The following is a 24,593-nucleotide window of genomic DNA, read 5'->3' on the forward strand; positions in this document are numbered from 1 at the left end:
TACACTCTTTATGAAAACCTTGGTAGAGAAGAAGTTACGCTCTTATTACTTGTTTCTTGTAATGTTCATCCAATTTCTGTCATTGAGAAGTCTCAAGATGTAATGCGATGGTGAAAGAGATTCATTAGGCAAATAAGAAGGTCAAAAGAAAAACGCGGAGTTCATCAGGCTACTTCACTCACTACAGAGGGCCAAAATAATTTGAAAATGTAAAGCAGTAAAAAATTATTTACAAATAAAAATTATTCATTAACTTGGACTTTATAATTTCATTCTGCCTCCACAAATAAAACACCATGGGTTAAAGATGAGAAAAGGTAGAGGAGGAAGGAGAGAGAGAGAGGAGAGAGGAAGTTATATTTGTCTATTTTATTTTTTTTTATTTTTTTTGAAAACTTGTTAGTAGCTACCAAGGTTCGTGAGAGGGAATCGGACTCTCGACCTTTGGGTATAACAACTCTAGAATATTTTTCTAGCCAATTGTGCTACCTCCCCTTTCTCTTGTCTATTTTATTTTCAAAATAAGTAAATAAAAGGTTTAATAAAAGAAATGGGATAGAAGAAATAAAGTTAAGTTTGTATAGAGATATTGAATATTATGTTATTTTTATGGAGAAATTGGTTATTTTGAAAATTTGTATGGGTACACTAGCAATTTTTCTTTTATATATATATATATATATATATCTGTATTTGAAGGCATATTCGAGGAGTATGGGGTCATTAGTCTTGACCACCCACAAAAAGAGGATCCAGTAAAGATGAATGGTGATTAATTGATTCTCATTTATTTTCAAAATTTCCGTATTTACACATAATTTTTCTATAATTTAGAATAAAATATTGAAGCCCCCATACTTTATGTGAAAATCTATATAATTATTATTCAATATGTGTTTGATCGGTTGATCCTCATAACTTAAAGTCTATCTATGTGCTTGATCACATGTATTGTTGATTTGAGCCAGTAGCGGATCTAAAATTTCCATCAGGATAAGACAAAAAAATAACTATATAGAGTTCAGTAGCTAATCGAATTTAAACCTATTAGCTAATTGGATACTACTAAAAAAATAATCAACATCACAAAAAAAAATTGAATATAAGCATGACATACATATTAAGAAGTTTGGTAATATCATCCGTGTACGTGTGTTAACCCCTAACATGAAATAAATAAATGGGAAAAAAAAACATAAAAATGTAAAACAACTATCAGAAATGGAGGCATCCAGTAATTGTAACCGATGAAGAAGAAATAGCAAAAGCAAAGAAAAAAAAATGGAAAAAGGGGAGATGCGTATCGAGTCTGCATTAACCCAAAAGAGCATCTTTTGAGTTAATAGATATCAGCATTCCAATTATAAACAGAGCACATCTGACCCCCCGCTTAAAACATAGGGTCTTTAATTTTAGTGCAGATCTAAATTGGCACGCATCTCAAAGCTAATCAGACAGTCCAGATACAATAACTCAAAAGATTCCTTTTGAGTTAATGCAGAGGATACGAATTCGGTGCGTATCACAGCTGTTCCCCACCCCCTTCCTTTCTTTTATTTAATTTTATTCGGGGCCCACATATCCGAGCCAATCAGGATAATTTATTTCTTCCTTTTCCGTGCAACGTGCTGTTTATGAAAACTGAGAAGTGTAAATATCATGGCTCATGTATTCTACATTTATGCACATGAGTTGTCTCTTCTCCAAAAAATCAACAAAAAAATCACGATAAATGAAAAATCACATAGGAGAAAAGAGAGACGAAATTGATTGCTAAAATCTAATTATTTGTACATAAAGAGTGAGAAACATAAACTCAACATAGTAGAGCATTTGTTTTTTTCAGGATGAAGTGAGAACCCAAAACTAAATACTTTAAAATTAATTTTGAAATTTTAGAGTAGAACAACTATCCTATCCTGCAGTATGCTGAATTCGTCTGGAGCTAGAAAAAAAACAAAGACAATAATTACTGAAAAATACAGTAATGGAGCATGTTAGCGCACATATGACTTTGCCAATCTCGATAAGTGTATATGTTTTTTTTGTGTAATATTTTTATAAGGTTAGTATATGGTTTTTTATGTAATATTATTATAAGGTCAAACTTTCAAGAGTATGGTTAATCTAATATTATTTGAAAGTTGAAAATCTACCGTGAACGAGGACACATGAATATATAATCGAACTATCTAAATGAAATTAATAAAATACGCTCGCGGATACTTGTAAAGACAACATCATATGAATATTGATGTAAAAATATATGAAGAAAAGGTAGCCAGAAAAATCTTGATGCGGATAAATCTTAGTACAAAACTTAAAATTATCTGCATAAATTTTAATAAAATAAAATTATCTGTATGAATCTTGATGCGGATATAATTATTCTAAGTAGAATGGGAAAAATGGCACAGCGGAATCGACTCCGTCACTGAACGGCACGGTTACAGCACGGAACGGTAGGTATGTGTGTTAGTTTATGTGCAGTGATTCGCGTATCCCGTGCCGTAATCATCTTTTAAAACTTTGGCATGGCACAACACATGAAAAATCTAATCACGGCACGACACGTGATCATGTTAGTCACGTATAATTAGGACCATTAGATATTGATCAAATGGTGAATCTTGAATTAACTAGCTTAAATTATGGTCAAATGGTCACACGAGGCACGTTTGGTCACGGTATGTTTGGACATGACGTGACTCACGTGGCATAACCATTCGTGTGCTGTGATTACTTTTTAATATTTTAGTTACGACACAACACGACAAGTACAAATTTAACTTAATTATGATATAGATCAAAATTATAGTATATTAGTCACGACATGGTACAACCCGTTTTTCCACTCTAATTCTAACCTTGCATGAGACCATCAGACGACCCGATTCCATTGCCGAAACAAAGGCCTGGGAAAAACTAAAATGGGCCGAACTACAAAGGCTTAGGAAAACTTAAATGGGCCGAACTGGGCCGGTGATTGAGAAATAGTGAAGGCGCGCTCTTTCTTCCCCGCCTCGTCGCAGGTGCCGCTCTCTCCACTACAGCAATGGAGCTGTCCATGAGTGGAAGCGCTCTCAAGACCTTCAACCGCTGCATCACGTGCCTAGCACGCATCGGCTCTGAACTCGTTCTCCAGGCCTCCCCTTCCAAGGTTCTCCTCTCTCTTCCTCTTTGAGACCTTTTCCTTTTCCCCATTTCAAAATTTTGGTCCTCAAGGGATATATGATGATTAGGTATTGTTGATTTGTTTCCAAAGATGTTTGAGCGAGAATTAGCAAAGTGAGAGAAAAAATAATACTTCATTGCTGGAATACTGGTAAGTGATGACTTTGATAAGTCGGTTACTTGAAATTAGCACTGTTATAGAGGCACTTTGGATTCAATTGAAGTCTAGGATGAACACAAACCGAACCACTACAAATATTTCAAAAAAGTAAAGAAATTAAATGTACATCAAGACATTTTGAGATGGGTTTAGTACTGGAATCTCATACACACTCTTCTTCCGACAGCTGGAGCTCCACACATTGAATGCATCGAGATCCGCGTACCAGTCGATTTCTTTCACCCCGTCTTTCTTTGACATATACACAGTTTCTTCTTCGAGTGGTGCGTCAGATTCCTCACCTGATCCTCTGCAATGTAGCATTCTTCTCAAGGCGGTAATATCTGTGCTTCGCACCCCACCCACATCGGTTGACAGTCTAGCTGTCACCCTTCCGTCCTTTGATGCAGCCAAGATTCAGTTCTCTCTCCATTGTCTCCATGGTGATCAACTGTCTCTTTCTTCTTTCCATTTTCAAGCTTATTTTTGGTACATCCTTCCATGGAATTTGAAAATGGAGATATCTCAAAAAATAGTAAAAAAAAGTCTAAAAATTGTAAAATTTAGTCTGCAATTACATGTTCATATGAAAATCACGACGAAACGTTTCATACCGACTATTTGGACTTTGAAAACAAAAATATTGATCCGTAGTATGCATAGTACCATAGCCTCACTCGGATAAAGATTATTGTTTTTATTGTTGACTGTTGACAATTTATGTTTATTAATTGTGGCACTCTTTTTTTTAAGTCCAAGTAAACTAAAATTAAGCAAATAACTTTAGATGTCCTTATTTCAGAGTTATGGTGTAGCTATCCTCAGTATATCAGGAACAAATTGGTTATATCTTTTGACTTAATATGAACAGTGAAATTTTCTTTTGCAAATAACCAAGCAGTCGTTGTTCATCAATTACATGCATGGAATTTGTCTGATGTTATCTGAGACGTCATAACATACTGGAACTACTTTGTAATTTTGCATATGCACCCAGAGGAAACATTAAAACCTTTAATTTGAATCCTAACAAACAGGTTTGAAGAAGATATACTGGATCACTTGCAATTCAGAACCCGAGATTCAACATTTGTCATTGGACCGGTCCCACTTTCCCAGTAGTCTGGTGGTCCGGCCAAGGGATTTATCTCGCCTTCTCTCCAATTTTCAGTCTTCATTACATGAAATTACTATAATTGCCACTGAGCCTGCAACTGGGGCCCCAGATGTGACTAGAGATATCGGTGGCAAGGCCGTGGAGCTCCGTAGTTATATTGATCCTGCTCAAGGTTCTCTTTCTCTCTCCTTCCATATGAAAATGTACTTGCAAACTAAATCTCACATTTTTTTTTTAGAACTTTTTTACTATTTTTTTAGATACGGATCAACCACTACTTTTGAATGGTCTTCAGTTAAAAATCAATTGAGGCCCATTCTGCAGTTCTATCCTTGCACGAACAAAAACCAATTTTCACAGTTTAAATTTTTCTATTCAGATTTCTAGCACAAATTGTTTCAAGTAATCATGACATATTTATTGTAACTTTTACATGACAGATAATAATGATGCTAAGTTGCACACACAGCTGTGGATAGACCCTGCAGAGGAGTTTTTGCAATACTCGCATAGAGGCAACCCGGTTGACGTCACCTTTGGGGTCAAAGAACTGAAAGTTAGAGCTCTTTTCTTTTTGTTTCAGTGTGTGTGTGTGGGTGGCTTGGGGGGGCGGGGGGGATCCATATCCTCTGAGGAAACAGAATATTTCTGTGTTTGGATCACGGCCGTCTGATCGGAATCCGGGCCAATTCAGCCCAAGGTGGAACGCACGGAGCCACTTTAATAGTCGCGCAGGTTCTGATTGGACGGTACAGATCTGAACAGAAATATATTCTGTTACCTGAGGTGTCACAAATTTGGGTGGTGGGGGGCGGTAGGTGTCCTAAAGTATCGTCCTCCTTACTTTTTGAAGTTTAAAATTCAAATTGGTAATTAAACATAGCGGTTTTTGTCAAGTCTGTCTTTGCTGTCATTTTAGTCAAACAATTCATAGAAACCTCGTTGCATTTCTTAAATTTTAAATAATCCCAACAACAGCCTTAGCTGGGATTTCTGTGCATTATTTGACAAAAAGAAAACACAAATTGCAATGTTTAGTTACTACTCCACAAAATTCTGGGACCACACAATATATGTACAGTGCCTATGGAATCAATTTATCTAACTTCTAATTATTTTGAATTTAAAATTTTCCCTTTGATAATTTTGCAACAGGCTTTCTTGGCATTTTGTGAAGGATGTGAGGTTGACATCCACCTTTTTTTTGAGAAAGCCGGCGAGTTAGTTTTCTTGTATCAGCTTTTGGATTCTTTTTCCTCCTGTGTTAATCTCTAAATTTTGCAAGAGTATTTGAATTAATATTTCAACTTACCCAAAACATTAATTTTTCCATCTTGTCAGACCAGTACTCATGGCACCTCGATTTGGACTAGATGACGGGTCGAGTTCGGATTTTGATGCCGGCCTTGTTCTTGCCACTATGCTGGTGTCGCAACTCACTGAAGGGATCAACAGAGATCAGCACAGTGTACCGACAGATGAGGCTGCTCGGGCCCCGCAGAAGGAGCCCGGTGAGCCAGCTCATACACCGACTGGAGTTGAGAATGCCTCTGCCCATACTAAGATCTGGTCAGATCTTTCTGGTACGTATGTTGTACCAGTGTTGCTTTAACATATGCTGTTGTTCTCTATACCTAGTTCATTGCCTTGAGTAACACCACGGTACTTTGCAAAGCACAGAACGGTTTGTGATATGGATCTATATCTCACTTTACAAAGTTGAAACAGTCGATCAAAACCGTTCAACATGATCATCATATCAAAATGTACCTGGAGACTAAATTTTACATTTTTTGCAATTTTTTTAGATAAGTAGAAAATCACCTGATCTAAAGATTCGGAACAATCCAAAAGTAGTGCATTTCTACCTATTTAAAAGAATAGTAAAAAAATTCTAAAAAATGGAAAATTTTGTTTCTCAGTACATTATCACATAGAGATTATGGTGAGCAGTTTGGATTGCCTATTTGGACTTAAAAAAGCAGAGATATGAATCAATAGCACAGAACGATGGTTTAGATTGCAATAATTACCATAGTGCCACCGTGTATTGTACTGCCAAACAGGTTTGGTGGCAATAATTACAAACGTAATCTGTCAGGTAATACGCTTAGCTCTCAATATTTTGCACCATGAGATTGCACTACTCTTTACTGATCAGTTTAGACTTTAGATGGTAGTTTATGTCACTGCCGTACCATACTGTACCAATGCCACGGTAATTTTTCGGGGCTCTTCATGCCGGCAGTTATTTTTTTTCCTCTCTCTTCTATTATAGGTACTGGTGCAAGAAACTCTCAAGTTAGTAGAGAAAACCAGGTCCAACAAGAGCAACAGGGGAACCCTATTTTTACTTCACAACACATCATTAGAGATCTTAATGTAAATGCTCTTCCAATGGCTTCGGGCCCACAAAACACAGACAATGCGTATCCTTCTACTTGTTGCTATCTTACTATATTTTATTTAAGAGGGGGGTTAAAATGTCCCATTGGTGTCTGAATTATGCCTCACATCCTTATCTCCGTTTTCAATGTCCAAACAGTCGATCTGAACCGCTTAACATGACATCCATATTAAAATGTGCTTGAAAAACAAATTTTATATCTTTTTGGATTTTTTTTTTTTACTATTTTTTTCGATAGGGACAAAATCATTGTTAGTCAGAAGATTCTAGACCATCCAAAAACAGTGATTTTGTATCTATCTAAAAAATAGTAAAAGATTTCCAAAAAAATATAAAATTTGGTCTCTAAGCACATTTTGACATTTTAATATGAGATCATGGTAAGCGGTTCGGATTGACTGTTTGGACTTTGAAAACGGAGATAAGAATGTGAGACATTATTGGGGCATGAAAACAATGGGGCATTTTAACCCTACTCTTATTTTTATTTTTATTTTTTTGCTCTAAAGAATGGATTTGTCTAAATTCCAAAAGAAAAAAGAGAGATGCTTTCCTTCACAGAAATTTGGCAGACAACAAAGAATGGAAACCGATACGGCGGTTGAGCCACAAGGTTTGATTTATACCATTAATTTTGAAACTAGACCTCAACATTTCTCATGTTTGTGTCTAAACCAACATTTTTGCAGTTATCAGCACATAACAGCCAACGGTCAAACCAATGCTAATTTTAAGAAAATGAGACCAGATTGTCTAAATTGGCTTGGCACGATTTCAATAAACCAATCTTGTAATGGTTCAACATTTGGAAACATGAGAAATGTTTATTTTTTTTCAACTACGTCTAAATATTGTGTTAGTTCTTATTTGTAGAAGGTTCTATCTAAACCAGAGTAAAATAAAATATAGGTTTACTACATCTTTGTTTACTTCAATTTTTGGAATCACTATTTACATTTTTTTCTCTCAATTTAAACTATTAGTTATGGTGTTTGGAAGCAACCATCATTCGCAACACCATCCAAGCAACTGGGTGGGCCCCGAGGATGATGACGAGGATGAAGACGATGAGGAATTATTCGTGCAATCAACTCCGAGTTTTTGACTAACAATTTTCTCTCGAGTAGCAACATGTTAACCGAACTTAGCAGTTAAGATGATCAAAATCTGTTATTCTACCTTTTAGTGAAACTCTAACATCGAAATTTTAAGCAGGGCCCACTGGTAAATACCTACCTTCTTTAATTGAAATTATCCCTTTTATGTATTCTACTGGTAAATACTTACCTTATAAATACAAATTAGCAATTTTATCGTTTATACTTAAAAAAATTTAAAGGTGTTTTTTATTTTTTTGAAAAAAGGCAAAAAATGCCCGTTTCATTGACTGAAACAAATATTATTACAATTTACAAAGAAGAAAAAAAAAGAAAAAAAACCCTCTGTATTAGACAACTCTTTGTCACCCAACTCTTATGCCAAAAACACAGAATTCTACCTAATGTCTCCATTCAAGAAAGAACTCTACTATACTACACAAATGAATGCACCTCTAGTAAATCTCTCGCACTGCTCGCATCTAAACACGGCAAACAGTAAAGCAATTTGTATTATCTGTAGCCACGGCAAGTAATAACGCAAGGTGTATAGCCGCTATCTCCGCAGGCTTCAACCTCACACCTCTGCTCTCTCTATCTTTTGATGCGGCTCGTTTGAATTTGCTTGTTTCCCTAGGAAGTGCCACTCGATGCACATCTGTGGAACTTGAGTTGGCTTTCTTGATGTTGGTTCTAGCAATAGGACTTAACCAAGAACTCTGATCCCGTTGGAATTTGGTTCTTGTATCCCTAGGAAGTGCCACTCTGTTCAAATCTACGGAACCCAATTGGGCTTTCTTGATGTTGGTTCTAGCAATCTGACTTAACCAAGAACCTTGATCCACTGGGGTTAATGGTACTACATCTTTACTCACATCCCCCTCTACCCACTGAGCAGGGACTGTCCGACAATTCGTATTCGTACCTTTACCAGCAGGTCTTGCACAAGAAATCTCAACAGTTGGAGGATCTGTTAAAGCGATACCAGATTCTTTGTGAGGTTCATGGTAATCTGGTTCAGTACTTCTCTGTTTCATCAGCGCCAACTCTTGCTTAATCTCAGCTAACTCCGTCTCTAGCCTTTTGATTGAATCCATGATCGAGACCTCATAGTAAATGGGTATGGACTGCTGTGACCTGGATCCGACGTCAGGGGGTATGAATGCTTTTGGCTGTGGTTGTTCTGTCATAGCAAGTTTTGGTGGGCTGTGTGGGGGTCTCTCAATCACCGCACGACACTGCGACAATTGATGACCTAACCTATTACAAGCATAGCATAAGACCGCATTACAGCAATCTAATGCCCGATGCTCGCAATTGCCGCATCTGAAACAGAAGGGCTGTGAGGGAGAAGATAAGCGCCTAAGTTCCTCTATTTTAGAGCTCACAATCTCAGTTCGAACAAGTCTACACTGTTGCTCACCTTGAGAATTGGATTTCCTCCAGAAAACTTTCACTGGATCCTCCGATTTGACTGGGTGAAGTGGTGGCTGCTTGTACAGCTGTTGAGATGGCCTCTGGATCTTCTCCACTATAGTTGCCACAGCGTGTGAGATTGCGCAGAGAGATGGTTTGAGATCCGCCAGTGGCTCAAACGGATTAGCCATTTTGTGTTGATTTTCGTTTTTCCTTCAGTCTCCTGTTGAATCGCCTACTAGCGCTCACCTGAAATTCGAAGTTTGAGAGGAGGAGAAGACAGATTGGAGATCGGAATCTATGGTGGTAATTGAGTCTCTTCGTGTCTCTAATCTTTGCACAAGAACGGGGCTGAGAACGGAATCGAGAGAGAGGAATGGATCGAGGTATTCCTTCTCGATCTACAACTACAAGAGAGATTTGGATTTTTCTTGATTTTTTGAGGTTTTTTTGTGGTTTTTCAGATTTGCCAAAATCGCCTCCCCAATCGCCTAGGGACGCGAGCTCCCCTTCTCATCACCACCCATTAAGCTCGTCTTAAAGGTGTTTTTTATGGGTTAGCTCTCCTTATAAAATACTAAATGTGAGGTTGTAATTTAGTAGTTAGAACTCTATTTTGTGACCGTAAAGATTTGAGTTTAAATCTCAGTTGCCGCACATTATATGCTTTACATTTTAACTTTTCAATCTAAATTTTCCAATTCCACCCCTGATACCACTTTTGGTGTAACATTGTAGATTTTTATGCTAAATATGCAGCTTTTCCGCATTGTTCTTGTGTTATTAGATTTTCTTTTTTATTCATAGCATCTTTAATTATCTTTGTTTTTCAAAATTTTACATGGAGGCATTATGCAGTTACCATTTACAAGTTGGATTCAGGTCTTAATTTATTTGTACTTCTTTAATTTTGAAAATGATAAATGAGTGGTTATCACAACGCCTGGACCCCACTGATGATGACGTGTCCCCTTGATACATTTTTGTAAGGTGGACTCGTTCTATCGACTAATCCCATTTTTTATTCTCTTCTCTCTCTCTCTCTCTCTCTTTTTTCTCTAATGAAAGAAACGCCATTAAAATGAACAGAGTTTATGGGCTTAAGCAACTACATTAGCAAATTTAAGAAAAAAATTAAGAACCGCGGTCAAGTTTCAGGTAGAAATCAAGTTAATTTTAATTTCTAAATTTCTACACTCTTGCAATTAACTATTAATTGTTTTTAGCGGCTACATCAATAATTATTACAAAAACGAGGGACGGAAATGAAATATAATAGAAACATTTAGAAAGTAATTTCTTTAATATATTTTTTTCTAAATAATAAAATTACTCTATAATTCAAAAAGTAGAATAGGAAATGCCAGCGTTTAGAATAAAAAAAATAAATCTGTATTGATGCTCATTGCCTTGTATTGTATTATTATCATTCGTTACAAATAGTTGTCAAAATTATGTTCCATTGTAAGTTGATAGCACTAAAAAATACATTAGAAAATATTAAAAAATTATATCTTTAACTGTTCTAAACTCTAAATAAACAGTTGGGCTGTCAGGAGCCCGGTTAAGATATCATTAGTTGTTTCCAACAGAAAATTGCGAAAGCAGAAATATTTAAATTAAAAAGCTTAGGTGTTTCCAACAGAAACATTTAATAATTTGGTTCATTAAATATAAGCACAAATTAATAATTGATAAACTATTTTTTATTTTATTTTTTTTGTGTACCGGGTTGCAGATCGTAAGCATTTCATCTTTGGAAATATTTAGTGATTCCTTAGCTGCCAATGATAAGGCAAATATACTTGCCCTGGTGATTTCATTGTAATATCAATTTTGCCATCCATCTTTCCTCTTTCTTTTTTTTTCTTTTTTTTTTCGGCTTAATCATCGCCCTGATGTAGGGGTGCACAAAAAATTCGAGATTCGTGATTCGATTCGAGTTCGATTCGAAAAAGTTCGAAAAAAAATCGATTCGAAAGTAATTCGGTTCGAAATTAATTCAAACCAGTTCGATTCGAAATTAATTCAATTTCGAATTCGAACCAGGCCCAATTCGATTCGTGTGGTTCGCGAATCTGGCCCAGTTCGATTCGTTTAAAGCAGGCCCAATTCGTTTACGTGCGGATTGATTTCATTTATGAAGCGGAGGTGTGAAAAAGTGATGTGAAAAAAAGATGAATAGAACAATAGTTTTTATTTACGCGTGGCCCAATTCTTTTATGAACAATGCAATTTCGTTTACACGTGTTTCGTGCGTGCTCAATCAGTTTACGCGTGGCCCTTCGTCTTCTCCCCTCTCTTCATCTTCTCCCCTTCCTGCGTGCTCAATTCGTTTAAGCTTTCAATTTATCGCTCTTCTTTCATGAAATCGCAGCAGATTTATTTTCCTTTAAGCTTTAAGCTTTCAATTTAAGCTTTCTCTTTCCCTTAAGCTTTCAATTTCGATCTTCTCCCCTTCCTGCGTGCCCAATTCGTTTAAGCTTTCAATTTATCGCTCGTCTTTCATGAAATCGCAGCAGATTTATTTCCCTCTTTAAGCTTTCAATTTAAGATTTCTCTTTCCCTTAAGCTTTCAATTTCGAACTAATTTCGAATCAAATCAAACTAGTTCGAATTATACCGAATCGAATTCGAATTGAGCTTTTAGGTTTGAAATCTATTTCAATTTCGAATTGGATTCGGTTCGAAATAATTTCGAATTCGAATTCGAACTAAGCCCGATTCGATTCGGTTCGGTTCGTTTGCAGCCCTACCCTGATGGCCTGATCACATTTTTTTTTATTGAGAGTTGACCTCAGTAAAATTAAGAACTGTCAAGCACAAAATAAATATTTAGTTAATTTTAAATTGGTAAAATTATTTTTTATAATCACGTCAACAATTATTACAGAGGAGGAGAGAGCGACGAGAACGAGAATCAATAAAAATAGTTAGAAAATAATTTATTTAAAAAAAAATCTAAATTAAAAATTATGATACATCTGAAAAGAGTAAAATAGAAAGTATGTGTTTTATGCTTCAGATAATTTTGGACCAATCAATTTACATCGGACTGTCCAGTAAACTATTTATTTCCTACAATATCCTTCCAATTCAAGTTGATTCGATCTGGTTCAACTGCTCCATTAAAAATTCATATAAGACCTTCAAATTCATTAATTTAGTGCAAATTGGAGAGGAGCAATGCAGTTCTACTATCTAATCAAGTAAAAAAAAAAAATCTAAAATTATATATTTTTTTATATTAAGATGTACCAGTGTTGTAAATAACGGTATACAATTGTCGAACGGACAGGATACCGCCAAGTAGAGGTGCTACTTTACCCGATCTGGAACCGAACCAAATATGATCCGGAACCGACCCAAATCCAATTAATTTGGATAGAGTATGGTTTAAAAAATACAATCGTTTAAATTATGAGTACGATTACAAAATTAATAATTTAATATTCGATCTGGATCCGAACCAAAACCGATACTGTAATGGGTAGGATATGGATTTCATTTAATTATTCAACCCATAACTGAACCCGACCCAATACCCATATAAATACCCAATAAAACATATATTAATAACTATTAATATATAAAAATACAACTTTACGTATTAATTTTTTCATAAGCTGTGGTGAGCCCAGTACTTTTTCACGACTTCAATGTGAGAAAATATAATGCAGTCACATATTCGCTATGTTTATAAACACAGATGGATGTCAAACTTATTCCTTCCGTAACAGCCGCGCTAATTTTTTAAATAAAATTTATTGCTATGAATACATCTTTCAATATTTGCCTTAATATTCTATGCATAATAATGAAAATTTATGTTCTCATTAATATGTCATTTCTACAAATTATTAGTATTCCATTCATAGATTTTTTGAACCATAAAAAAGGAAATCGTCATCTCCAATATTTTATTTTTTAAAAATTATATCTCTTCTTCAATATTTTTATTTTCAAAAGTTATTTCTCTTCATCCTCCTGAATTCAAAAGCTATTAACAAAAAATAAAAAAACTTTTTAATATTTTTTTGTTACACCATGAGTACTCCAAACAATCAAGAATCAAATTCTGAAAATAATACTTCCCAAGTTCCACAAAATATTATTGAAGACTTTAATGAGAAAAAAAAAATCTGTAGTATGAAAAGAGTACTTGCAAATGTTGAATCAATATGATAGTATTTTTTAATTTAGATAGATAACTAATAATTTAGAGTTATTATTTTTATTGTGTTATGTAGCATGATATATTTTATTATTTATGAATAAGATGAATAGTATAATTTATATATATATAGAGAGAGAGAGAGATGGGCTATGGTGCATTGCAATGCATAGGCACCCTTATGCATTGGACCATAAATCACCGATTCAAAGTCCAAATGACCGATCCAAGCCGTTCATCTTGTTCTCCATATTAATATGTGCTTGGATACCAAATTTTACATTATTTGGAATGTTTTTTACTATTTATTTAGATTTATTAAAAATTTGAAAATCTGGGTGAACAGTAAAAAATAGTAAAAATTTCTGGACCACCGGATCAGCTATTTTCAAAGTGGCTTAATAAATAGTAAAAAAATTTCAAAAAATGTAAAATTTGGTCTCCAAGCATATATTAATATGGAGAACAAGATGAACGGTTTGGATCGGTCATTTGGACTTTGAATCGGTGATTTATAATCCAATGCACAAGGGTGCCTATGCATTGCAATGCACCATAGCCCATCTCTCTCTCTCTCTCTATATATATATATATATAAATTAGGAATTTGATTTATATCTGTATTCATATTTGTATTTGACTAATATTCTATTCGTATTCATATCCGATTAATATCCGATCTGTATTCGTATCCGACTAATATCCGATTTGTATCTGTATCCGACTAATAAAGTGGTATAGCTTCCAATTAATAGACTAACCAAAGTTTGTAAATTTTTATGAAACCAAAATTATTTTATATATCAAAGGTTTACATGAACTCAAAGTTAATAGAAATTAAAAGCGTAGCATACATGATCCAATTCACAATATGAGAGGGACCCGAGCATCGATAATGTTAAACTTAATTTCTCCTTTTGACTCTTAGTCTTCTTTGATCCAATATTCTAATATGAGAGAGACAAGGAGAGCGGATTAGGAATGGACTAGTGGGTTCGATAATGTTAAACTTAATTTCTGCTTTTTGACTCTTAGTCTTCTTTGATCCAATATTCTAATATGAGAGGTGATTAGGAATGGACTAGTGGGTAGGGGTGTACAAAAAAATCCGAGACCCACCCGATCCGTCAAACCCGTCCGACCCGACCCGTTTTTTACCGGGTTGAGATTTAATTGGATCGGGTACGGGTTGAATTTTGGACAAACCCGTTACTCTGGGTCGGGTCACGGGTTTGCTCTTACTAACCCGTTTATACCCGGACCCGACCCAGAGTCCTTATTTCCTTCCGAAGCGACCCGGCCTCAATTAAATCCCGCATTAAATCTCCATTAAATCCCGCAATCCTTATCTCCTTCCTTCTCTCCACAGGCGGCCTCGATCTCCTTCACTCTTGACGCCTCGATCTCCTTTCTGCGGCGCGCTCTCTCTCTCCCACGACGCCTGGGAAAATGGTTCCTTTCCGTCTTCAATATGCCTCAAATCCGAGACTGACGACCACAATCCTCCACTCAAAATACTCAGCCATCTCTACCTTTCGATTGCAAATCCGTCTTCAATCATTTCAATTTTAATGGCGACCTCAGAGAGACCAGTACCACCACGAAATACTCAGGCTCAGCCAAAGGTACTTTTTTTTTTGGTCTTTCTTGCGAGGTTATCATTCTGATTTCTGAGAATCTCTTCATTACCTTCCGTTGAGGACTGATACCATTTGAAATGTGCAAAAAAGATTTTCACTAAAGCCATGCTAAATGATTAAAGCCAATGACAAGTTCTCAGTCAATGAGCATCGATCAACTTTCCCAGCTTTATATTTTGTTGTATTTTTCTTTTGCTCTTTTCTTTTATTAGTTGTTCTTTTTGTACGCCATGCCCAACCCGAACAAAAGGACTGTTCAAAAAGTAAGAAAAAGGAAATACAATACAAATTCAAGCTGCTTTTGGGCATGTTATAGAAGCGGTACCGTATTTTATTAGGCTAAATAATCATTCGGGCGTTAGCATTTCAAAAAGTAACTTTCTAGATGGATAATTAGCTCTATATCTTAGGGTTGGCGTTGTTAATTAATCAAATCATTTGAGTAACTTTCTTGAAAGCCACCGTATCTAATGTAATCAATTCATACCTGGTGCGATGTATCCACAAGATCCAGCAATCACTGACATGTACTGGTACGACTACACTGGTACCACTGTATCAGTATATGTACTGGTACGACTACACTGGTACCACTGTACCAGTATCTTATTATTGCTTTTTTTGTTTTCTTTTTATCATTATGTAGTGTTTTTATTAAACCGGCATCATGTTCTTTGGTACTAATGACATGGATTTCATTGTAGTTAACATACAGTTATTAAACCGGCATCATGTTTTCATTGTACTAATGACATGGATTTCATTGTGGTCAGAATTGGCTGCGGTCTTCAAAAATCCATTATGATCCTCGTGAGGAGATGGAAGATGTAGAGAAATATGATATAACAACAAATGGTAAGTACTTTATATTTTTATTGTGATGGAATTAAATTGTGTTTTAATCTTGCTGGACATACAATTTTACATTCATAATTTTTTTTTCAGAACATGCAGCACCAAAGTCATCTAATGCTGGGGTTACAATTCAAGGCTAAAGGTAATTATTTGATATTCAAGTTTTTTATGTATAATAGAACTGGTACATCTATTTCTAGAAATGGCACCAGAAATGAGTTTATACTTCTAGTTTTTATACTTCTGGTTTTTATACTTCTGGTAATTATTTGCTCTTTGATCTTAATGATTGTTTGCATCATACTCCTAGTCCTAGAGTTTATACTTCTGGTTTTCACTTGATCTGAAATTAGTTTTCCTTAATTTATTTATTTTTATGTAAAATGTCTCGTTCAATTCTGGTGCAAAAACCAGAAGTATGATGCATGTTCTAAACTGATTTTTATGCTACCTTGGTATAGAGACAATATCTGATGAACAGGTTAAAGCTTAAGGCATATGGGTGCTGAACTGCTGAGTGCTGATTTTGAAGTTTACAAGGGGGTTTTATGCTTAATATACTTTAGTTGTCAGTTTGGATTTTTTTCAATTTGCTATGATTTGCTCTTTTGAATCAGGATTGCTATGTTGTTTTGCTTTGTATTAGGTTTGCTGCACTGGTTTTTTTTTTTTTTTTTTAGGGTATGTTGCTTAATACCTAGGTTAATATTAGACAAGTCAGTAAGTCACTGAATTGTGGAGCCCACTATAAGTTTCTCCTGGATGTATTTTTGCCTTTCTGTTTCTTTGAATTTTTTTTAACGCTATGCATTCAAGTGCAACGTTGCTATTGGTCCATACACAGATGAACATAAAAAAAGTATAGCTACTATAGAATAAGGGCTATTTGACAATATCAGAAATTCTGCTTGAATTAATAACCCGTCTAACCCGCATAACCCGTAATAACCCGTATATAAAAAAATAGATGGGTTGGGTTGGGTTATGGGTGGGTCAAGTAACATTTTTTTTTAACCCGGTGTAATCGGGTTGGATTCAAATTTTAATAAAATATCATTGACCCGCCCGTTGTACACCCCTACTAGTGGGTCAAGTGCTTATTTTTTTAGGGAGCATCTAGCTATCCCCCGTAACAATCCCCCATTTCATCCCCAGTCATTAACTACTTCAATAACTACTAACTACTTAGGGGGACCACTTACTATTTGGGGACCACATAATATTTGAAAGATTTTACAACTGGCGTGCGCAAGTATTCATCTATAATGCATCAAGTATTCATCTATAACACATCAAGTATTCATACCTAATATATCAAGTATTTAAAAAAAAAAACTGGACACGTTTTTAGAGGTGAGATTTTTTTTATTCGTTCAATCTAATCAATATTTCTGACGATCGGTGAGGAATTTTGCAAATCTAAAACCACAAATGTTTTTGACATAATTTTATCTTTAAAATGAAATCCATGATGATATACTTTCGAGTTGTCCGTTGTACAAGTATTCATCCTTATCGAGAAAATATTCATCCTCGTCGTGCAAGTGCAAATATAGAAACTGGACACATCACTCATCCATCTTTTACACGTTTTTAGAGGTGATTTTTTTTCTCCGTTCAATATAACTAATATTTCTGACGATCTATGAGGAATTTTACAAATCTAAAACCACGAACGTTTTCTACACAATTTTATCTTTCAAATGAGATCCATGATGACATACTTTCGAGTTGTCCGTTGCACAAGAATTTATCTCTTATCGAGAAAGTATTAATCCTCATCGTGTAACTGTAAATATAAAAACTGGACACATCACTCATCCATTTTTTACATGTTTTTAGAGGTGGTTTTTTTTTTCTCCGTTCAATCTAACCAATATTTCTGACGATATGGGAAGAATTTTGTAAATCTAAAACCACGAACGTTTTCTACACAATTTTATCTTTCAAATGAGATCCATGATGACATACTTTCGAGTTGTCTGTTGCACAAGTATTAATATTTTGTCACGCAAATATTCATACATAAGATATTAAGTATTCATTTATACACATTGAAGTATTCATATCTAAGACATCAAGTATTCATTCATATATCTCTATTTTTTTTTCAAAATTTTGTTTTTATGTCATTTATTTAATACGCAGTGGCCTAATTCATCATTAATAAAGCTTTGTTCTTTGCAAAACTCGCTACTTTATGAGGAAATGGAACATAAACATGAAAAAGATTAATTGCATATACATATACAAAATTATTTTGATACGATCGACAGTGACGGATCTGACTCGGTAGAGACGTGCTCTAGTATTCATTCATACACATTAAAGTATTCATTCATACACAATGAAGTATTCATTCATATACGTTGAAGTATTCATTCCTGGCAGAGGCGTGCTTGATTGGGATGGAGTGACGGATGATCTCCGACAAAACGTTCGCTGGAGCAGGAGTAGCAGGCGTAGAGGGAAAAAACCGAGGCGAAAGTGTAAGAGGGAGGGAGCTTATTGTATTTACCATTTCGAGGTAGGAGAGGGAGGGGAGCTTATCGAAGGAAAAACGGAGGCGGAGGAGGAGGTGGGATGCGAAGGTGGGAGAGGGAGGTAGAGGCGGAGGTGAGGTGAGGTGTAGGTGGCGGAGGTTGGAGAGGGAGGTGGGAGAAGAAGATGAAGGTGAAAGAGAAAAATGGAGGTGGAAGAGAAAGGGAGAAAGAGGAAAGAAAAAAAATGTTGTTAGAAATAGTAGTTAGTTATAGTTAAAATAGAAAGTTAGTTGGGGGATGAAATGGGGGATGGATACGTGGGAGAAATTATAATTACCCATTTTTTTAAGATATGATCCACTAAAAATACATACAAAACAGGAGAAAAGTTGTAAGCCCTTGAGCCCACTGCTTCCCCTTGTGAACGGTAGAAAAGTTGTTTGTATTTTCCCTTGGCATGTTCGCATGGTCAGAAAACACTTTGCTTTTTGAAAATTCGTGCATATAGGTGCATCTTTCGCAGTCGCACATTTTCCGATGATTTTAGCTGTTATATTTCCAATTTTTTAGGGCGTAGTAGGCATCTTGTCAGAGCACTTATTCATAATATATTAATCTTCATTCTATTATTAAGGAGTGTGGCTAATATAACATCAGTGTCATTTCAGTTTATATAATACCAACTCCAAAACCTATCAAATCGAGTTCAAATGGTGAATCCAAACCGTTCAAACCGACCTACTTCATTAGTTGTGCGTTTACATGTAAAATTTATAAGTTTTTGAGTTTATTTGATATCAAGTCAAGCGGTCAAATGTTTGAGTTTTTAAGTTAATTTTAATACATTCATTTTTCAATTTTTTTGCCGCTTGATTTGATACTAAAATAACTTGAAAATATAAAAAGTTTGCATGTAAACGCATCACTCATAAAATAAATTGGTTTGAACGGTTTGGATTCACCATTTGAACTCGATTTGATAGGTTTTAGAGTTGGTGTTATATAGACTGAAATGACACTGATGTTATATTAGCCATACTCATTATTAAGCACGTTGGGTGTCCGATCTGCCAACGGCTACGATTGAAAGATGAAACTTCAGATTTAATCTCAGTCCTGCAATTACATAATTTGTCTTCTTTTGATTAAATCCATATGTTTTATGTATAGAAGTCTAAATTTAGTTAAAAACATACCCACCACATGTGCTGCCACACGATACGTTACAATTAAAATTGAACAAAATCTGAAATTTAGCGATATATTTATTTATTTTCTTATTTTTTTTGTTTCCATATTTCTCATATTCAATTGAGAAGGCTCCATCTTCCATCTTCTTATTTCTTTGTTTCCTTTCTATATGGATCACAATGGAAATCAATTTATTTTTAGTTGTTTATTTCTCTTTCTTTGTTTCTATACATATTGTTGTGGGCAATTTAGAATATATTTCCAATATAGAATATATCAATGTGTGTGTGTATATATTCTAAATTGGAAATAAAGAAGAAGAAGAAGAATAATATAAATTGGAACGTGTGTGTCAATATATATTTCTCTTATAATTAATATGTGTGTGTGTATATATATCCTATACATACACATTATAACACTTTTTATTTATGTTTTTTGATATCATATTATATGTCAATATTGAATTGTTGTACGAATATTTGATATTAAATTCGAATCGAGCTATTATTTGATATCGTTGGTACTTAAAAATAAAGAATCATCAAATCATCAAATTGTTATCAGAGATCAAGATTAAAGTTAATTAAAGATACAGAATCATATAAATTTTCTATTAACATGTGTCTTAATTTTTGGATAATTATTATTTTCATTGTTATATTTTTTTTCTTATAATATGTCCCCGTTGCAACGCACGGGTATGATACTAGTTCTATTATTAAGCACGTTGGGTGTCCGATCCACCAACGGTTACGATTGAGAGATAAAACTTCGGATTTGATCTCAGCTCTCCAATTACATATTTTGTCTTCTTTTGATTAAATACATATGTTTTATGTATAGAAGTCTAAATTTAGTTAAAAACATACCCACCACATATGCTACCACATGATACGTTACAATTAAAATTGAATAAATTCTAAAATTTAGCGATATATTTATCTGCTTCTTTATTTTTTTGTTTTCATATTTCTCCTTTTCAATTGAGAAGACTCCACCTTCCATTTTCTTATTTATTGTTTCCTTACTTCTTCGTTTCTATACGGATCACAATGGAAATCATTTTTTTTTATTTCCTTATTTCTTTTTCTTTGTTTCTATACATATTGGTGTGGGCAATTTAGAATATATTTCCGATATAGAATATATCAATGTGTGTGTGTGTGTTTTCTAAATTGGAAACAAAGAAGAATATAAATTGGAACATGTGTGTGAATATATATTTTTCTTATAATATGTGTGTGTATATATATCATACTAGTATCATACCCGTGCGTTGCAACGGGAACATATTATAAGAAACAAATATATTAATGAAAATAATAATTATCTAAAAATTAAAACACATGTTAATAGAAAATTTATATGATTATGTATTTTTAATTAACTTTAATCGGGATCTCTGATAACAATTTGATGATGTGGTAATTCTTTATTTTTAAGTACCAATGATATCAAATAATAGCTCGATTCGAATCTAATATCAAATATCATACAACAATTCAATATCAACATATAATATGATATCAAAAAACATAAATAAAAAGTGTTATCGTGTGTATGCACTACAACAAAATGGTTTTTCAGCGACCGGTATCAGCGACCGGTGCTGACGCCGGTCGCAGAAAGTCCCCCCCGCCCGGAAAAAAAAAGAAAAACTAAAACCAATGGCGAGGATAACTTTCAGCGACAGTATTAGCGACCGGCGCCCTCGCCGGTCGCTGAAAATTTTTTTCTGCGAAAATTTCGCCCCAAAACCCATTCGCGCCAGAGCCGTCGTCTTCGTCTCCATTTCTTCACCATACCCAAAAACCCTAGCCTTGCGCCAGAGCCGTCGTCTCCGTCGAAACTGCCGGTTCTCTCCTATATCCTCTTCTTCTCATCGACCAATTTAACCCCTCTTCTCTCGTCTTGATCTTCTCATCAACTAACTGTCCTCTTCTTTTTGAAAAATAGGTGAACCAGTAGAGGGAAGGAGAGCAGCCTCCGGCTTCGGCTCCGAGCGCATCGCCTCGCGTTTTCTCGCCCTCGAGGCTGCCACGTGGCGTTTTGAGGTTTGTTTAATTTCACTAGATTTGCTGTCTTTTATTAAGATGTAGCATCCCATTTACGATTTATCCGGTTGGTGGATGAAATTGCTGGGCTATCTATTATATTCGTTTTGGGAAATCGATGAACTCTGGTTAACATATCAATTTTTCTCTTCATTTGTGGTTTTAGCCTCTCTGCGTAATCACAGTTGAACATAACCAGGGATGGTTTTTGTTGATTTTATCAATTTCCTTTAGAGCTGTGCATTTAAAAGCACCTAAAACAGTGCCGAATCTCCACCAATCAGCTTCTCAATCCTAAGAAGCATACCTAAAACAGTGACGAAGTATTTACATACCTTGGAAATTGTCATCATTCATATATTTCTGCAATCAATGAAAAATTTAACAATAAATATAGAAGAGTTAGAATCAATAAGTATATAGTTTGGAAAGAAGATAAAAATACAGCAAGTAAATTAATAAAAAAGAAAATGTACCGAAATCTGGGCCATTAGATCTGATTCATCACTATCCAGAATTTCAGTTTTTGGAACTACACCTGCAATAAAATAATTATCTACTATGCATTTTTCTGGTGTCAATGATTTTTCTGGTTTTTTTTTTTTTTTCCAAGTCCTCGAATTGAGAAGCACATCTTCACCTGTAAAATCTGCATTAGTATTTCAGTAAGGGTTTGAATAGGCTTTTCTGTTACTTCAATGGGTATGGTTGTTTCTGTTAAATAAAGTTATATAAGCAAGTACCTCAGTTGTGTGGGGGTACTAACTTTGAACGAGAAATGCAAATCAGAAAATCTCATAATTATAATCTTTTTGTTTATATTCGATCGTTTTCAATTGTCTTGGCATAGGCTGTGGCAATTGCAGTTGGGATTGCCAGTGTTGCTGTCGGTATTGGAATCCCCATCTTTTATGAAACTCAGATCGATAGTGCAGTAAGTAAATTTTTTTTTATTTTAACATTTATTAAGATTTGTTCTAAACAATTTGAAATCATTGTTGGGCACTATTTAAACAATTTGAAATCATTGTTGGGCACTAAACAATTAAGCACTAAACAATTTGAAAAATTTTCTAGGCAATAATTCATAGGCTTCATGTTTATTATAATTGCTTCTATTATATAGAGTTAGGCTGGGGTGCTATGGATAGCATAGTGGCCTCTATGCTACGGCTCAATATTTGAGTTTTCAAAATCCAAACGGTCGATCCGAACCGTTCATCTTATTCTCCATATTAATATCTGCTTGGAGACCAAATTTTACATTTTTCTGAATTTTTTTACTATTTATTAAGTATTTTACAAAATTGTTGATCCAACGGTGGCTGCACAAAACAATAAAACCGTTGGATTAGCTATTTTCAAAGTGGCTTAATAAATAGTAAAAAAATTCAGAAAATTATAAAATTTGGTCTCCAAGCAGATATTAATATGGAGAATAAGATGAACGGTTCGGATCGACCGTTTGGATTTTGAAAACTCGAATATTGAGCCGTAGCATAGATGCCACTATGCTATCCATAGCACCCCAGCCTAACTCTATTATATATTATGGAACACTAGACAAATAGTCTATTAGTTTAGTGCTGATATATAAAAAGAAATTAGGATATAGCTAGTATATTAAAATGTCAAAACTCAAAAGTTTCAAGTTTCAAGAATAGGAATATGATGAGACTTCTCTTTTAATAATTATTAAAAAACTGCAAATTAAGCATGATATAATGAGCTTCTTTATAGCATGATATAACGATTAAATTCTTTATGGTCTCTCTTATGTTATCCAACAATTTTAGTAATCAATTGTACTAATAATATATATTAAATTCTTTATAGCATGTTGAATTAAAAGGTGCAAAAGAAAAAAGGCTCAAAGAGAGGTACGCGGAAGAAGCAGAATAATTGCTTGTAGTCAGACAAGTTTTCTCCCTCTTAATGAAATGGTATTTAATTATATTATTAATTGTGTAGTACAATTCGTTAGTTATTAGTATAGTACTGTTTTATGATCCAACAAAACCGGAACATTTAGTATGCCTTTTAGGCTCATACCCGTTCAAAATTAATCCAATAGGGATTAATTTTGAATAGTCCCCGTTTTGGGACTGCTCTTTGAATGCTTTGTCTCATTTAGGATGTGAAGAACTGTTTGTGGATCTAGTATTTAAGAAAGATTCGGTATCATTTTCCCTTGTTGTTCCTACGAGTACGTATTGAAACATGTCCAAAATGATGTGTTTCTAACGCGTACTCGGGGAACTAAGGGGAAATGCTGCCGAATTTTTCTTAAATACTAAATCCACAAACAGTTCTTCACTATTGAGACATAGCATTCAAAGAGTGGGATAGGATTGTACACCGGCCCTTCGTAAGCCCCAAAAGACTAACAACTTTGGACCTGTTTATATTTAATGTCATTATTTCATTGAAGTGTCAGAATATAAAGAAATCATAACGTCAAGTTCAGTTTTGACCTCGTGTGCATTTAATTTTATGTAGACCTAATTAAGGCAAGGCAAGTCAAGGCAAGGCAAGCGAAGCGTCCTCTCTCTCTATCTGGTACGTATGTTTAAATTCATAGTTTATGTAGTGTAGAAGCCGCTTGTATGGCTGTATACAAGTCCTGTTGCATGGATGATGCAACAATTGATTGTGATTTCTTCCATGACTTGCTTTAGAGGGTCCGTTATCAATTGATGATATCTGGAGGGTCTAAAGTATAGATCTGGACTTCTTTTTTTGTTTGAGTCTTAAAGTATATATACAATGTCTTAATTATAAATGTGTATGTCATGATTAGGAGAAATGGAGGGTGATCGTAG

General features: G+C 34.7%; 2 protein-coding genes and 1 long non-coding RNA gene across 4 annotated transcripts in view; all 3 read left to right on the plus strand.

Annotated features, from left to right (window-relative positions):
- Positions 1-24,593, plus strand: part of LOC144555263 (uncharacterized) — a 91,736-nt gene that overhangs the window by 64,286 nt on the left and 2,857 nt on the right. The window lies entirely within an intron of this gene.
- Positions 2,973-8,187, plus strand: LOC144556059 (uncharacterized). 2 transcript variants are annotated; one of them, XM_078304551.1, is made up of 9 exons: positions 2,973-3,160; positions 3,522-3,777; positions 4,372-4,623; positions 4,892-5,007; positions 5,607-5,671; positions 5,793-6,034; positions 6,730-6,880; positions 7,431-7,471; positions 7,842-8,187. In XM_078304551.1, exons 1-9 carry the CDS (start codon positions 3,056-3,058, stop codon positions 7,961-7,963), a joined length of 1,350 nt encoding a protein of 449 aa, XP_078160677.1. In that variant the 5' UTR covers positions 2,973-3,055; the 3' UTR covers positions 7,964-8,187. The 2 variants fall into 2 exon arrangements, with proteins under 2 accessions (XP_078160677.1, XP_078160676.1); XM_078304550.1 differs by having other exon boundaries at positions 7,393-7,471; positions 7,842-8,145.
- Positions 14,792-16,803, plus strand: LOC144556150 (uncharacterized). The gene is made up of 4 exons (XR_013512219.1): positions 14,792-15,170; positions 15,959-16,040; positions 16,131-16,182; positions 16,502-16,803. It is a non-coding gene; the product is annotated as an uncharacterized LOC144556150 (long non-coding RNA).

The sequence above is a fragment of the Carex rostrata genome, chromosome 6 (genome assembly GCF_964058835.1).
Source record: "Carex rostrata chromosome 6, lpCarRost1.2, whole genome shotgun sequence".
Taxonomy (NCBI): Eukaryota; Viridiplantae; Streptophyta; class Magnoliopsida; order Poales; family Cyperaceae; genus Carex; species Carex rostrata.

Bases quoted from the DNA above. Each gene is read 5' to 3' on its own strand.
- LOC144556059 (XM_078304550.1), top strand. From the start codon at position 3,056: ATGGAGCTGTCCATGAGTGGAAGCGCTCTCAAGACCTTCAACCGCTGC. The intron at 3,778-4,371 runs GTGATCAACTGT...CCTAACAAACAG, and splicing joins CTCTCTCCATTGTCTCCATG to GTTTGAAGAAGATATACTGG. The intron at 5,008-5,606 runs GTTAGAGCTCTT...ATTTTGCAACAG, and splicing joins TTGGGGTCAAAGAACTGAAA to GCTTTCTTGGCATTTTGTGA.